Source organism: Chelonia mydas, chromosome 1 (genome assembly GCF_015237465.2).
Source record: "Chelonia mydas isolate rCheMyd1 chromosome 1, rCheMyd1.pri.v2, whole genome shotgun sequence".
Classification (NCBI taxonomy): domain Eukaryota; kingdom Metazoa; phylum Chordata; order Testudines; family Cheloniidae; genus Chelonia; species Chelonia mydas.
This window is the reverse complement of record NC_057849.1, coordinates 283,927,018-283,943,332: the sequence shown is the minus strand read 5'-3', so window position 1 is coordinate 283,943,332 and position 16,315 is coordinate 283,927,018. Positions and strand designations below refer to the sequence as shown.

At 40.1% G+C, this 16,315-nt stretch overlaps 1 protein-coding gene across 3 annotated transcripts in view; it reads left to right on the top strand.

Moving 5' to 3' along the window:
* Nucleotides 1-16,315, top strand: part of RAP1B (RAP1B, member of RAS oncogene family) — a 77,598-nt gene that overhangs the window by 48,327 nt on the left and 12,956 nt on the right. For 2 of the 3 annotated variants that reach the window (XM_037886999.2, XM_043548110.1), the window contains exons 3-5: nucleotides 4,148-4,216; nucleotides 7,829-7,885; nucleotides 15,831-15,971. In XM_037886999.2, the coding sequence (XP_037742927.1) occupies nucleotides 4,148-4,216; nucleotides 7,829-7,885; nucleotides 15,831-15,971 (267 nt within the window). Of the gene's footprint in view, nucleotides 1-756; nucleotides 781-4,147; nucleotides 4,217-7,828; nucleotides 7,886-15,830; nucleotides 15,972-16,315 lie in introns of those variants that run through there. The other variant, XM_037887005.2, reaches the window with a different exon arrangement.

The window sequence follows — 16,315 nt, the reverse complement described above, 5'->3', positions numbered from 1 at the left end:
AAAGTTAATAAACTTGATATGAAAATGAGTAATACGATTGGTACTTTGGCTTTTCAATTTAAAGTAAAGCTGTTGCAAAACCTTCAGTCTACTGCACCAGAGCACCACAGAATTTAGGTCTAGCATCCCCTGGGTTACGTGGGTCTCAAACCTAGAAAGCAAAGCAGTGAGATGAGATTGGGAAGAGCATAGAGTAAAAGACAATGTAATGGAGACAAGATTATGCAGGAAATCAGACGTAGAATTAGTTCTTGGGGAAAGTTGGAGGAAGAAATTGGCTACAAAGCAGGTTGGAGAAAACATTGGATATGTCACACATTCATTGAACACTGGTGAAACTTTTTGAAAAATATATTCACTCTACAGTATTTGCAGCTCTGTGACAGATATCACAACTGCATGCAGTAACTTTAAGGCAACATATTGTGCTAAGTTTATGAATCTGTTTATATATCAAGGTAGGCCAGGATTGTATGTAACTCCATGTGGGGGAGGATTGCTACAGCATTATTAGGAACTAAGAACAGTGGAAGGTGATAACAACCTGAGTGACTCATCTTAAACTCCTCCAGAGAGCTATTGGCCACTCGGGGAAGCTTACATATACTGGTTTAAACTGGGTTTTCCAGAGACCAACAGAAAGAGCTTTTGGCATGTAAAGGCTGTGTTTAAACTGACTCAGGAACTTCTTTTTTTATTCAGCAAACAGGGCCTTCTGTCTGGAGAGAACCCTTGCAAAAGGGTTAGAAAGACTTTGGCTTCTAGGGCCCCATAACACGGGTGGGTGACTCCTAGTATGTTTAATGTGTGATTTAAAATGTTTGTTTTTTATTATGTTTTCTGTAATGTTTTTACCTTAAGAATAAATGTGCTTGCTTAGAGCTGTGTGGTAACTTGTAATTGCTGGCAATACACTGTTCATACCCCTTGGGGACAGAACTCCAAGCAGGTAAGGTCCTTGCCCTGGGACAAGGTAATGGCTGGAGACCTAACTAAGTGCTCCTGGAGTGGACCTGGGGGGGAAGGAGGGAGGGGAAGAGGCAAAAAAGGTGTGGTTACCCTGAAACTCCTACTTAGTGCATCCCTTGCATTGATTATACCTTATTTCTTTGCTGTGCTCCCATTTCTTTATCTATGATGCATCATGCTGCATCTTTCTGAGGGCTGTCCCTTGATGTTCCATAAAGCTCAGTATACTTTATTGTTTCTGTTCTCTGTCCTTTCATGCCTGCTTATGCATGCATGCCCAGATCTTGGAAAATGTACCAGACATCTTCTAGCCAGAGGACAGACCTACCATCTATAGACTAATATGAAAGAGGTTATTACTTTGGCTGTGAAGGAGCCAAAATGAGGAACTCTTGCCTCTCTTCTGCCCACCCTAGCTTCTGGGAAAGCAGAAGATTTTGGGGTTCCTACTGGAGTGCTGTCCTTAAATGTGTTGCAGGTCTGGATTCTTCAGAATTTGATGGTACTCACCCAGGAAAGCTTCCTACTCTTCACATGGTGTTTTGTTTTTTCTTTTTCCCCATTTATTTATTTATATTTTTGGCCTAGTGTTACCTAGGATAAGTTCCTAGTATAGACTAAAGTCTTTTGATGGGGAACTAAGGCACTTTTTGGAGCAGAAGTCTATTCATTATGGATAGGTTTAACCTGAATATCAGCATGCAAAGAAACCCTGCTGTTCAAAGAGACAGTTTGGAAGGGTATTTAAACAAGAACAAGAGTCCAAGGATGAAGATTTTGACACTACGTGAATCCTAGAACTGTAGTGTATATAAACTGAATAGCAAATTGGTTAAATGGTTGTGTATATATAATAAAATTAAATTTTTTTAAATTTTAGATTTTGATGGTGAGAACTTCCTAAAGAGGAACACTTAGGGTGTTGCTTTTTGGTATATTTAACTTAAAAGTAGACCTGTTACTGAAGTTGTTAAACTTGCTACTGATAATACTGGAAACACACCTTGAGTGACTTCGTCTTCAGAAATAAATCTAAATGTGCTAGGAGAGTGGATTGTTAAATGGTAGGTGGGTTTTAATACTAGCAAATATAGAGTCTTGAATTTATAAATCATAACCATGGATTTGGCTGGGAGGTTCCCCCTCTGCCTGCAGCAGCTGGAAGCTGCAGGGGGGACACCCTCAGCTGCTCACCAGAGGCATTGAGGCTGTTGCCTGTTGCTGGAACTGTGAGGAGGGCCCCCTCAGGAGTCTGTCACATGTCACTGGAACCTTGCAGAGGCCCTGCTGTCACCTGTCATTGGAACCCCGACAGAGCCCTGCTGGCTGCTAGCTCCAGAGTCCTGCAGCCCCTGGGGTTGAAGCAGAGAACATCAGAGGTCTCTGGAAGTCACAGATTCCGTGACTTCCATAATCTCTGTGACATAAACAAATATAGCATTAATCATAAAGCAACAACTGCAGCAGCCACATATTATCCAAAATGCAAAATTTCTACCATTCTTTGACATGTGACCTTTCTGACTGTCAATAGCTACAAATATTGACTCTTTCCAAATATTCTCTATGGGGTAGTCATTTGTTGGTGCCCTAAAACATGAGTCCTCTTCCTTCCCCCTCCCTTCCCAATACACATGAGAACAAGGAGTAGATACATCTGTATGTAGCATTTTGGGGTAGAATTGTGAATTGTTTTCACCAGCCTCGGGTCCTTTCCAGACAAAATGTGGTCCGCCATTATCATACCGCCATACAGAATCAAAAGATACGTGTAAGAAACCTGAAATATTGCATTAAAAATATTGCACCTGTATTTGCAAAGAAGGGAATAAAATCTGAGCATTTCTGGGGCCACTAAATGGGAGATCTGTGATTGTGGTTTTCATGGGGCCCCAAACACCAGCTGTGATAAAACCAAAAACGACAGTTATCAGCAAGCTTGCCTTCAGTTAGTCCCTTGTGCCAGTGGTTCGCAGATCTCCCAACTGAAACTATTCCCTCTCGCTCCTGTCCATCACACCCTTCCTTTGACATTTACTTGTGATAAACTCAACATGATAGTGTCAAAATCCTTGTCCAAGTATTTTGTTTGATTAGTATCTAGTACAATGGGAGCCTTAATCCCATTTGGGTCCTTAAGTGCTAATAAATGTGCAAAAACACTAGAAAGAAGAAACTAGAAAGCAACTAACTTTTTTTTCTCCGAAGGCGGAGGAGGGAGCAAGACTTGGCCTGAAGTTCAGTGTTCTAGAACAGGGGTGGCCAACCTGTGGCTCCGGAGCCACGTGCAGCTCTTCAGAAGTTAATATATGGCTCCTTGTATAGGCACCGACTCCGGGGCTGCCGCTACAGGCGCCAACTTTCCAAAGTGCCGGGGGGTGCTCACTGCTCAACCCCTGGCTCTGCCACAGGCCCTGCACCCACTCCACCTCTTCTCGCCCCCTCCCTTGAGCCTGCTGTGCCCTCACTTCCCCCCCCATGCCTCCTGAATGCCACAAAACAGCTGATCGGGAGGTGCGGGGATGGAGGGGGGAGCTGAATATGGGGGGGGGGGGGGCTACTGATGTATTACTGTGGCTCTTTGGCAATGTACGTTGGTAAATTCCGGCTCCTTCTCAGGCTCAGGTTGGCCACCCTTGTTCTAGAAAATATTGACAGCCATTTAGTAGTCCAGGATACGCATTTTGAATTTATAGTACGAATAAAATAGGTTGTAGACCATACAAAACAGCTCTTGAATTTGTGTTTGAAAACTGTATAACTATACAACATGTGTTTCTATGTAACTGTATTAAGTTGACTTTTTCCCCGGGATATGTAAATAACTATTTCATAGTAATGTTAGTCTTTCAGACCTAGATTATGAACTCATTTGCTCTAAACAGTCCTATTTTAAAAATGACTTATCCACCCTAACTTGGGTGGATAAATACATGTAAGTATTAGAACACGGATGTACCTCTAATGCATTTTGTTTACAGTCTGGAGGAAATGTCTGCCTGTTGTCTTATACGTATTCAGGTATTTTACACAGAGACATATGTCTGCCTTCAGCAAATATAGGAACGTGCTCCTGGCAATTGTATGTACGCTTAGAACAATATTATGTGTTTAAGACGTTTATATAATGTCAAAATATATAAAGAAAGTTGTATAAGGGAACTTCTTTGTGTTGCAGACTGTACAGTTTGTTCAAGGAATATTTGTTGAAAAATACGATCCTACGATAGAAGACTCCTACAGAAAGGTAATGCAATGAATTAACAGTGATGCTACACTAACCATACAAGACAAAGATCATTTTTGAAACTCTAAAATGAACACTATTTTAAAAAATTAGCAAATACTTGACCATAAAATCTGAATGGTAAGAGCATTAAACACATCTAACATCACTAACTCATTTGATATATATGAAGTGGAAATATTCATGAGTCAATGAACCAGAGCACGTGATTATCAATATGGCTTCTGGTGATGACATAACCACCTTTTGAAGAGCCTACCTAAAGAGATAATGCAAGTACAACTTTCAAATATTGCAATTTAAGCTTAAATATTTTACTGTCTATAAATAAGTTAATGTGCAATATCAGAGTGTTAAGTTTGATTCATGATACTGTTCATAAACGATAACACCAATTCAGTCATAAAATCCAATCCTGAATGCTCTAAACATATATAAAAGTTTAGGCAATTATTACACCCTACAGTAACACAGTTAGAAGTACTTGATCAAGATACTTACAAACGGACTAGACCCAAGGTGTTCAAACCCATGTTGGTTGGCTCCAACTTGGTAAGGCGGTTACTGACAATGAACCCTTAAAAGCTCATCTTGTTTATATCCTCCTAATAAATAAGTAATGTCATTGCCAGTTGCTAACTTTAGCTAAGAACCAGTTTGGGGTTGACCTCTTTCCTGTCCCTGAGTAGATACAATTTTAGGATTGGGCCCCCTTCAAGATGACATTGGTATATTAAAGGTTACTTTCAGTTTTAATCATATATCACAAAACAACATCCTTATTTGTCTGTTAGAACCAGTTTGTAACTTCATCTATAATTTAGAGATCCCTTTTCACAGAAATCTTTTCTCATTAACCACATTCTAAGCTTAGCCTTCTCCCCAAAGCTTGTCTTGCTCTAGATGCACATTTGTTCTATCTTTTGAACCTAATATTTTCAAGGCCTTGTTAAATTTTTCCCTATATTTTCAAAGCCTTTCCATGACTGCTAAAACCCCCTTTATTTTACTTAAGGAAAATGTATGTTTTGTAGTTTTAATTTCTACATGGGAGGCATTGAATAGAATAGAATAGGATCTGACTCCTACTGAAAGCTGTCTACAAAGGTGGGTTGGTGCCTAGTGTTGAAGTTGGGGAAGTCCGGCTAGAGTTAGTAGTTAGTGCAGGGTTGCATTAGTGAACTCCTAAAACAGTTTTCAGAGTAACAGCCGTGTTAGTCTGTATTCGCAAAAAGAAAAGGAGTACTTGTGGCACCTTAGAGACTAACCAATTTATTTGAGCATAAGCTTTCGTGAGCTACAGCTCACTTCAACGGATGCATACAGATATGCATCCGATGAAGTGAGCTGTAGCTCACGAAAGCTTATGCGCAAATAAATTGGTTAGTCTCTAAGGTGCCACAAGTACTCCTTTTCTTTTTCCTAAAACAGTGGTTCTCAAACTCTATACCATAATGAACCGCTTGAGACCATTCATTATTTTTACTGAGAATGAAATATTAAAATAGCCTTACCTTGATGCCCTTTGGGGTGGGGGGGGGGGGGGTGTGTGTGTGTGTGTGTGTGTTTGTATATATAGAGAGAGAGAGCGCTTATCCAGTTGTGGTAAGACTGATCCAGACAAACTGCAGTGACACGAATATCCCTTGTCCTGTCTTCAGCTGGTGGGCGGGTAGGCTCACCTCTGACTTGTTCCCTGTTGTTGTCTACCTCAACTCCCTATTGTCAAGGCACTGAAGCAGCTAGCTGGTGGCTTTGTGCTAGCTCGGTGATAGAAGGGGAATCACTGAGCGTGAAGAATATCCCAGACTTACTACTTTCCTGATGACCAGGTAGAGTCACTGTAGTGGAAAATTTTACTCACGTGAAATTTGGTCTAGCTCTAACTATACAGGAAATCTAAAAGAATCTTTTAAACAATTTGATGGTACTCTTTTTAATCTCAGCCTTGGAAGTAAGGGGCAAGAATTTCAGGTCCTGTCCAGTAACTGTTGGACCCTTACCACTTCAAAGCACCTGCAGTAAATTACACCAATAATGCTAGCAAGCATTATGAAAGTGGTGAAATGTTCCTTACTGCATGTATTTAGATTATTCAGTAGATCTCACCTTAGACTTAACATTTGCATATATTTGAAAGATCAGCTTTCAAAAGAAACTGAAGCCACTAGTTATTCTTATGAAGTATGAAAAGGTCAAATGGTCTCACATTAATCTCCTCTTCTGTTAATGAGGGCTTTCAACTAGGATTCATAACAAAAAATTGTCTGACTACATGTGGTCCTGGAATGACTAAGAATCCCATGGATTTCTTCTCTGAATTGATCTGATTCTGGAAGTCATACTTAGTCTGAACAATATCAATACACTTCCTTCAAGCAAGGGCAATAGCAATGACATTCTAACTTGTTTTGTGGTTTCTGTGCTTTTGAAAGCATTATTTTGGCAATTGTTGTAGTTATGTACACACCTTATTAAATCTTAAGTAATATTAAATAAAAGCTTTACATAAAGCAGATTACAGTCTGAACTTCAAGTATTAAACTGCTTTTTAAAACATCAGAATTCAATGACTACAATATCTAAATTATTTTAATATACTGTTGACTTGAGATTTCAAGCCAAGATGTCTTATAAAGGAAATTGTGTTGAGTACACCACTTAACAGCATCCCTTCATAGTACAGTAGTGGCTACTGAAAAGGCCTTATACTCTTCAGAGGGAGAAGAAAATGGACGAAATGTGAAAAAACAATCTTTCTTAGTTTTAAATAGGCTTCCTTTCTGAAACAAAACTTTAATGACAGGTTTCAGAGTAGCAGCCGTGTTAGTCTGTATTCTCAAAAAGAAAAGGAGTACTTGTGGCACCTTAGAGACTAACAAATTTATTTGAGCATAAGCTTTCGTGAAAGCTTATGCTCAGATAAATTTATTAGTCTCTAAGGTGCCACAAGTACTCCTTTTCTTTTTGAGAATACAGACTAAGTAGCAAGCTCCCTTAAACTTATCAATTTGCAAACAACTCTGCCAATCCTCCTTCATGAGTGGAGTGACAGATGAGATGGACCCATATACCTTGAAGGGGAGAGATGCTGTCATATTATTACACGCTTAAAGCAAACTGATAAGTGATAACTCCCTGATGTAATCTACTGCCACCTCTCCATTCATCCAAATTGCCCTTTTAATGATCATCAACATGCCACTTTAACTTTCTAGCTTTTGATATGTGCTTTTCCTCACAAATATTAAGTGTACGTGCTTGCTGAGAATGCCCGTTGGACCAAGTACAAGCTAGCTGTGTTCTCTGCTTATAGCAGACTGTAAAGATTTTTTTTATACTCTTTAGTATATGGGTAACATTTTCAAAAGTCCCTAAGTACTGCTTTCAAGATATTTAGGCTCCTAAATCACTTGGGCTTCTGAAAATTTTTTTACCTGTATCTCCTGCTTTCAGAGTACATACACAAACTTATTAAAAGCCAGGATCTTGTTTTCTCTTACTTTGTCTTGTGTATTATTAGATTAATTGTAAAGGGAAACAAGTTGCCTATTTGACAGTCTTCTTGTTTTGAGAAGAAAAATTTTAACCTGATCTTTGTTTCCTTGACAGCAAGTTGAAGTAGATGCACAACAGTGTATGCTTGAAATCCTAGATACTGCAGGAACGGTATGTACAACTAATTACCCTCTGTATATATGTATTTTAAATACTTCCAAAATAGAAAAGTGGAATGACAATCAGTGGTGGTACACTAGTTTTTAATCATTCGCTGTACAACACCGACCACATTTACCCTCCCCTACACATAGCTCTCCACCAACCAGTATTTAAGCAAAATTGGAAGTAACACTGCAGAAAGTAAATTGTATACTGCTTATGATTGTTTTACCTCGTAATAGGAAAACCTAAAATTACATAATATAAGCAATATAGACCTTGTTAGCCCTCTCTAAGGGATAGTTCACTTCTATGTAGGAGTCTTAAATTTAGCCCAGAAGGTGGTAATCCTGATTTCTGATGGGGAATTCTCTATACTAGGGGTCGGCAACCTATCGCATGCGAGCCAAACACGGCACGCGAGCCTGGGCAGACAGCAGCATGCCACTAAAAAATCCTGCCCAGCCTGGCCCACTCTTTTCCGCCCACCGGTCTCTCCTTGCAGGGCAGGCAAGCTTCCCCCTCCCCCAGCCTCTTCCCCAAGCATGCTGGGTTCCTGCCCCTCCTTCTCTCCCTCCCTGCGGCCAATCAGCTGATGGCCCTTGCTACGGAGGGGGAGAGGTAAAAACAGAGCCTCAGAGCGTGCTCTACTCCAGGGACCTTGAGGAAGGGGGTGGAATCAGGGCATATCCCCTCCAGCCCCTGCCATGAGCCGCTCAGGGCAGGGGTCTGGGAGCACTCCCATGACCCCAGCCCACACCCCCCAGTCCTCTGCCCTGACTCCACCTCCCCCCCCCCCCCCACGTACCCAGCCCCCACACCCCATGCCCTGACTCTTGCACCCCACACATCCCCACTCCCACCCTGAGCACCAAACAGGAGCTCCTGCGCCCCCCCCCCCCCATTCCCACCTGCACTCCTCGCACCAAATGGGAGCTGCCCAGGTAAGCGCTCCACACCCAAACCGCCTGCTCCTTCACCCCCAGCCCTGTTCTCAGCACACTCCCACCCTCATCTCCGTGCAGAGAGAGGAAGAGAATGGCTAGAACCAGGGAGAAGGTAGGTACCTACTCTATGTGGACAGGGCCAGGACTCCAGATCGGCAGCGGGCTGAGCGGGGCCGGCAGCCGGGACCCTGGCTGACAGGAGCTGGTGGACGGAACCCCAGACCGGCAGCGGGTTGAGCCGCTCAGCCCGCTGCCAATCTCGGGTCCTGGCCGCAGGCCCCGCTCAGCCCGCTGCCAGCCTAGGTGAACGGAAACCCCAGGCCGGCAATGGGCTGAGCAGGCTGGCAGCATAAGATCAGCATTTTAATTTAATTTTAAATGAAGCTTCGTAAACATTTTGAAAATCTTGTTTACATACGACAATAGTTTAGATATATAATATATAGACTTGTAGAGAGAGACCTTCTAAAAAACTTTAAAATGTATTATTGGCACGCGAAACCTTAAAGTGAATAAATGAAGACTCGGCACACCACTTCTGAAAGGTTGCCGACCCCTGTTGTATACCTTGTCCTCCCAGGAGGTATGGTGGTATTGTTTTGTTCTAGTCTCTCTTCCTGGCAGCCAAAGTTGGGCTTACGTGGGGACTTGTGAGATGTATAGGCTTTGTGCTGATCCTCTATACAGGAGTGAATTTCACCTTTATGGCCTGATCCAAAAACAGTTTTAGTGGACTCCCATTGACTTCAATGGGTTTTGGATCAAGACCCTTACAGCAGACCTTCCCCCTCCACAACAACCCTAACAGCAGACTGGACCAATAACACTTCCCTGGGAATTAGCAGCAAAGTTCTCCTTAAATGTGTAAAATGAGATGGATCGAGTGGCCTCTTTTTTTTCCAAAACAGGTAATGCTTTTATCAGATGTAGTTGTAGCAGGATGATATGAAAAGGCAGAGGCGTGTCTCAGTTGCATTGGCCTTCTGTTGCTATAATTTTTCAACATTATTCATTCAGAGTTTTATTTCCCTTAAATTATTTCTCTCTAGCTATATTAAGTTTCATTTTTCCTATGTTGAATCTAGTTTAACATTTTCACCAGGTTTTTCATTCTTTGATTCTTTACTATTTCTGTCCACTGGTGTTTTTTCCCCTGTAATTTATGAAAGCTCTGAATGTTGCATAATATACAAACTCTCCAAAACTAGTGCCCTACTGCTTCCTTCATCGTATCATCTTTATTCACTTCAGCAGGGAACTTAACGTCCTGTTCATGTCACCTATCTCCTATTGGGTCTCAGCTTATGTTGATGTCAGTCACAAAGTTTTTGGTACATGTTGCAGTCTTAACGCTACAATCTGTGTATTGGATGATAAATCCTTACCATTATATAAGTTTCTCTACTGTGGTGTTTTGGCTTCTCCTTTAGTTAAATGGTTACCCCCTAACATTTAACTCTGTCAGTTAGAATGTAAATGGCGTATAATACATTCATTTATGAACCAAAATTTTAGGTTTAGGCACATTCTTTTTAACACACATCCTTTAGCGTGATTAACTTGGTTTTGTTGCTAAAATTGAGCTGAATAAGTTTAGCCATCCTTTTCTACTTTATCTGCCTAAACCATGGCTTAAATATAGAACTCTGATAACTCAGCACTTCTGTTGGGTTGTTAATTTTATGGTAACTAATTCATAAATTACTGTTTTGCTAAGAACTCCTCATTTGTTCTGTAACTGGGTCTCCCATGCCCATAGTTTGGAAGAATCCTGAGGGTGGTTTTTTAGAAAGCCCTCCCCTCATGGGTTTTATCAAGCATATTCACTTTTTTGTAAATTGACACAGAACACCTGTTTACGGGGTTGTTCTGTTTGACAGAAACAGGGTTTTTACTTGAATCTGTGAATAAAAACTCTTAACCTGTTAGAATAAAGGGAGGAATGAGACCATCAAAATGCTTGTTATGGCTGTTAAGCAATAAATTATAGAACTGTTAACAAGCGCAGAAGGGAAGGTGAATGGATGGTGAGTGGAGAAGCTAGTGAGTGAAATGTGCTGTCGTTTAGATATTGAATAGAGGGGTGTGGATGGAGTTGGGAACTATTCTGGGTAGATTGGGTTGTAGGTATCTGAAAGTTTCAGTTGTCTATATTGGACCTATTTTAAGCTATCTGATTCAACGTATTCAGTGTTGAATTCACAAGGATGGCTGATTCTCAGGGCTTGTCCCCACAGACAGTGGTGCAGCTGCACCGCTTTAGTGAATCAACTACTATGCTGACGGGAAAGCTGCTTCTGTCGGCATAGTTAATCCACCTCTCTGAGTCTACACCAGCAGTCTACACCAGGAGTTTTCCACACCCCTGAGCAGCGTAATTATACCAATGTAAGTACCAAATCTCATTCTAACTGAACTGAATGTGAAAAGCTGCAATTGTGGGTATAGGAATTGTCAATCAGTATGAATTTAACTAAAGGTGAAGGAACTGGAAGGAAACAAGTGATTTGAATGGACCAAAGTAATGAAAGACATTTAAAAGTAAAATGTATAAGTGAAGTATCCATGTAGAAAGGAGTCTCCGTCCTCTCAAAAGGTGTGGAATATCGCCAAGAGTTTTCAAGATCAAATGTATAATTGAATGTAGCTTCCACTCTTGAAGTGGAAGAACAAAAGATTGAGTTGAATCCTCCAAGTGAGATACTTCTGATGCCAATCTTGTTGAAATGAGCCATGTTATACTGGAAGGCCTCAGACAGGAACTTATCTTCAGTATCAGCTTAATTCAGAAACACACACAATTTTGGGGTGCTGAAGATGAAGAGTAAAGATCCATGGTGTTCCATCAAATTGAAAACTTGAACTTTATAAGAAAAATTCCAACCTATTAGGTAAACATTTTACTTCAAAGTGGCACAAAATTAGCAGTTTAAAGAAATGACTGAAGCATTTCACCTTGAGTGTACTTCTCCACACATTTCAGCTTGCAGCTCCCACGCTGGATGCTGCAGCGGAAGAAAGGAAAAATTAGAGGAAGAGCTAAATTGTAACATTGTGTAAGATGGTTGGTGTAATGTATGAAATGACCCAATAATGTCTACAAGCATCCACATGGGGAAAAATGCACTCCTTGTTACTGCTATTGATACTAACCTGAAAAAAGGATAGAATGTTGTTCAAGGAGCTGAAGATGACCTCCAGTAATGCAGATAAGTGTGACAGATCTTTGCCACTTGCTCAGTCAGTGAAAATAAAACAAGAGACTTCTCAGGTTGTCATTCTGAACTTCTGGTATATGGATGTTTAGCACGCTATCCTAACCTCCATGGAGAAATAAACATTTAATGTAGTCCTAAAGCATGCAGCAGTTGTAGAATGACTTGAACTTCCACAGTGTGCCTCATACATGATAGCATACTATTTCCTGTTGGTATTTGGGACTCTCTGGAAGGCTATATTTCCAGTCAGCTACTAGGTTGTGTCAGTTTACATGGAGCATGAGGACTCTGATCAAAATTTCACACATTTTTACATGAGACTCGGTTCTTTTTGCAACTCTATTCTCTGTAAAGTTCTGCAGGTGCCAGATGCGTGGTGTTGGGTTTTTTTGTTTTTTTTTTTTTGTGGGGGTCCATCTCAAAAGAAATCTGTCTAGATCTAATTAACAAAACTGGAACAATGCAAGCAAGAAAAAATCGTAGAAACTATGGAACCTCTCCATTATTTAGCCAACATGAATGATAAATACCAATGTACTCAGTTTAACCGCATAGAGTGATCAAAACTACTGGGATAAAATCATTCCTATACTAACCATGCTAAATACTCCGCTGATAAGAATCATTTTGGGACAAGCTGACTACATGTAATACGATAATCAAGTGCAATGACATGTAATAAGCCAATAAAGCTGTTTTGAATTTGATCGCATCTCACCTTATTAGGCGCGTAGTGTGTATAAAGTTTAATCCCTGTGTAGAGAAAAAAAAAGTCAAGTTTTGTGAGAGTTGATCTAGCAGGAAAAAGACACTTTCTGTAGATGAAAAACACCACCACCTGGAGTCCTACTATCGTTTTCCCAAGACCAGCCAGAGATGCAGCTCAGAAATTGGGCATTCCGTGGTCTATATTGTCTCAGAGTCTCAAAGATAGGGAGAGAGGGGGAAAAAATCAGGCAAATCACGTAGGGTGGAGGCAGCACTTACAAAGTGGATCAAAAATGCCAGAGAGAGAAATGCCCCCAAGTGGACTGTTGGTGATGCAGAAGAACTGGCAGTGGCACTGAGTGCTACCGACTTCAAGGCCCGCTCTGGCTGGTTTGAGCACTTTAAAAAATGAGGGAGTTGTTTTTAAGAAAATGTATGGAGAATACGAAGACCTGGACATTGGGTCACATGAAGAATGGTTAGAAAACAAGTGGATCGAAATGAGATGTGGCTTTGCTGAAGACATTTGGAATGCAGATGAAAATGGAATTTATTTTCAAGCCCTGCTTGATGGCATTCTCGTCTTAAAATCAGACAATAAAAAGAGGAAAAGTCTAAAGAGAATTACTATTCTGGTAATCTGTTCCATGACTGGTAAGAAAAAGGACCTTTTTCATCATCTGGAAAAGTCAAAACTTGCAATGTTTTAAAAATGTGAGACATCCTCCAGTCCTCTTTGCTGCCAGTGCATCTGCCTGGATGATGAGGTACCTATTTGGTGAGTAGCTGAAGGACTGGGATTGAAAGTTGGGCCAGGAAAGGAAAAAGATGTTGACACTAGTGGACAACTGCACAGCCCATGTGACGACAGATGTAGCACTGAGGAATATCTGACTTGAATTCTTCCCAATCTTCACCCTTCAACCATGTGATCAGGGAATTATCAGACCTGCCAAAACATACTTTCACAAGCAAATGGTTTGCATGGTATTGCACCACATTGATGATGACAACAATGCTACTGCTGTGGAAATTGCCAGGAAGATGAGTCTTTTTAGATGCCATTCTAATGCTTGCAAATGCCTGGTATGATGTCGATCCTTCAACAATCTGGAATTGGTGGAGGAGAAAGGAGGTCTGGCTGTAGCACCAAGCAATTGTTGAGCCACCAAGAGAACTCAATGCACACAAATTTGGAAGAGTGGATAAACATAATGACAATGCTTTTGTTACACAACCTGTCTCTGAGGACATTGGAACTGAAATCAGAGACCAGTTTGAAGTGAAACCCAAAAACAGTGCAGAGGCAGATGAGGAGGTGGTAATGGTCCCATCCTTGACACAAATGACAGATGTGATGAAAACTTTGACAAATGGCTATTGTACAGGGGCTTCAATGATTTTTAACCTCCTACATCACCTTGAAAAAGGAGGTTAATGTTGTGGATTGTGCATTGATCCAGAGAACACTGGACAAGTTTGTAATCACAGTGACTGTCTCTGCATTGTGCATTCACAGACATGCCACTCTGGTGACAGATGGTGACACTGCAAAATAAATATTAATGTGGGTGAATACTTTTAGAGTCCATTTTGTTTTTACATTTATGTTTATGCTATAAAAGTCGGTGTCATGCACTTTCAAACTGCAAAAAACATAAGACATTTTAAAAAATTTGTATCTTTGGATCTTTAAGAGGTGTATAGCCCTGCTAACTTACACTTTGTGTAAAGTAACATGCTGTACAGTATTAATTGCCTTGAATAAAAGCACCAGCTAAACAATTGGATGATGATGATAGCATTCTAACTGAGCAATATGCTGGTATGGTTTTGTTTCCATGTTGTATATGTCTAAAGTCTAAAGGGTCAATTTCATCTATTCTTTGCAGTTCTGCTTGTAAGAATCAACCACTTATAAGAATCAAACCATCTGAGATGGATGTGATTCTAGAGCACTGTACAAATAAAATAGGCTGAACCCAGAACAGAGTTAGAAATGTAGCAGATGGGAACATAATCTTTAATTTTTTCCCTCTTTGCTAGCATTTAAAATGGAAAATCTAGATTTGTACCTCAGGTTCATATTTTCAAATGTTTCATATTTCAGTTAATCAAATAAAGGTAAAATAACAGACCAGAAGACTGTCAAGTACAAAAATCTTGTCAATCTTCATGTCCAATGTGCTTAGCACCAATCAAATTTGTTTAGCGCGCTTGAATTGATTTTACTGTAAAAGGACAGGTGCTGCAAAAGCAAATAACTTTGTATAAAAGAAAGGATATAAAAGAAAGTTCTAACTAGCTAGACTGAACTTGCTGGTCTTGTTTTTTCCTCACAGAACTGCAGGCTTTCATTTTGGACAATTTTCCTTTTCGGACTAATATATTGAATAACTCATAACTGAGGTTCTGTGTTATTCAATACTTTATAACTGACCAGTCAACCACACACCTCATTTGGAAGTATGCAATCAGGCAGCAGCAGACACACAAATAAAAAAGCAAATACACTATAGTACTGTGTTAAACGTAAACTACTAAAAAAAAAAGCAGCATTTTTCTTCTGCATAGTAAAACTTCAAAGCTGTATTAAGTCAGTGTTAAGTTGTAAACTTTTTAAAGTTACAGACCTATCTCAGTTACGAACAACCTGCATTCCCAAGGTGTTCGTAACTCTGAGATTCTGCTGTATGTTTGTTTTTTTCATTTAACAAGACCTTAGTGGATTTTTTCACTCTGTTTTTTGGGAAGAGAAATTACAGTAGCTCTGATTTGTCACTCTTCTGGCGTTATAGAGATTTCTTGACAGATCCTAGAGCTGTTATCAAATACTACAATCTGCAGGTTATCTCCCAGTGTATATATAAAAAGACCAAAAGTCAGATCTATAAGAATATCTAAGGACTATAATATTACGGTTACAATGGACAGGATAAGCTTTTTAAAGTGCAGTTTGTGTTCCAAAAATGTAAAACTTCACCACTCGTGATCCTTGTCTGGCTTTATGTGCATATTGGTGATCTGGCAGCGTCTATAAAGAAATTTAAATTAACCATTGAATGTCTTTTTTCATTACAGGAACAATTTACAGCAATGAGAGACCTGTATATGAAAAATGGACAAGGCTTTGCATTAGTATATTCCATCACAGCACAGTCCACATTTAATGACTTACAAGACCTAAGAGAACAGATTCTTCGGGTCAAAGACACTGATGATGTGAGCAGTCCCCTGTTTTTGTAGAAAAAAAATATTTAAAGTCCTCATTATAAATGCTTTTTAGAGCAGTACTTGCTTTGATCAGATACATCATTGAATTCATTCCAGGCTTTAATTTGAAAGGCAAATTGACCAGTATGTGCATTGTACTGAAAATGTGACTTCTGCATCAAGCAGTCAGGAAAAAAAAATCATATGCATTTGTATGGTGTCTAAAGTGAATCTGTCACAGTCTGTTAATCTTTTGCTTTTAAGTACTCTGTAAGTGTATCTATAAGCTTATTTTAACTAGTACATCTAAAACAAAAGTACTGCAAAAGACCCCTGTCTTTAAAGCTGCTGAG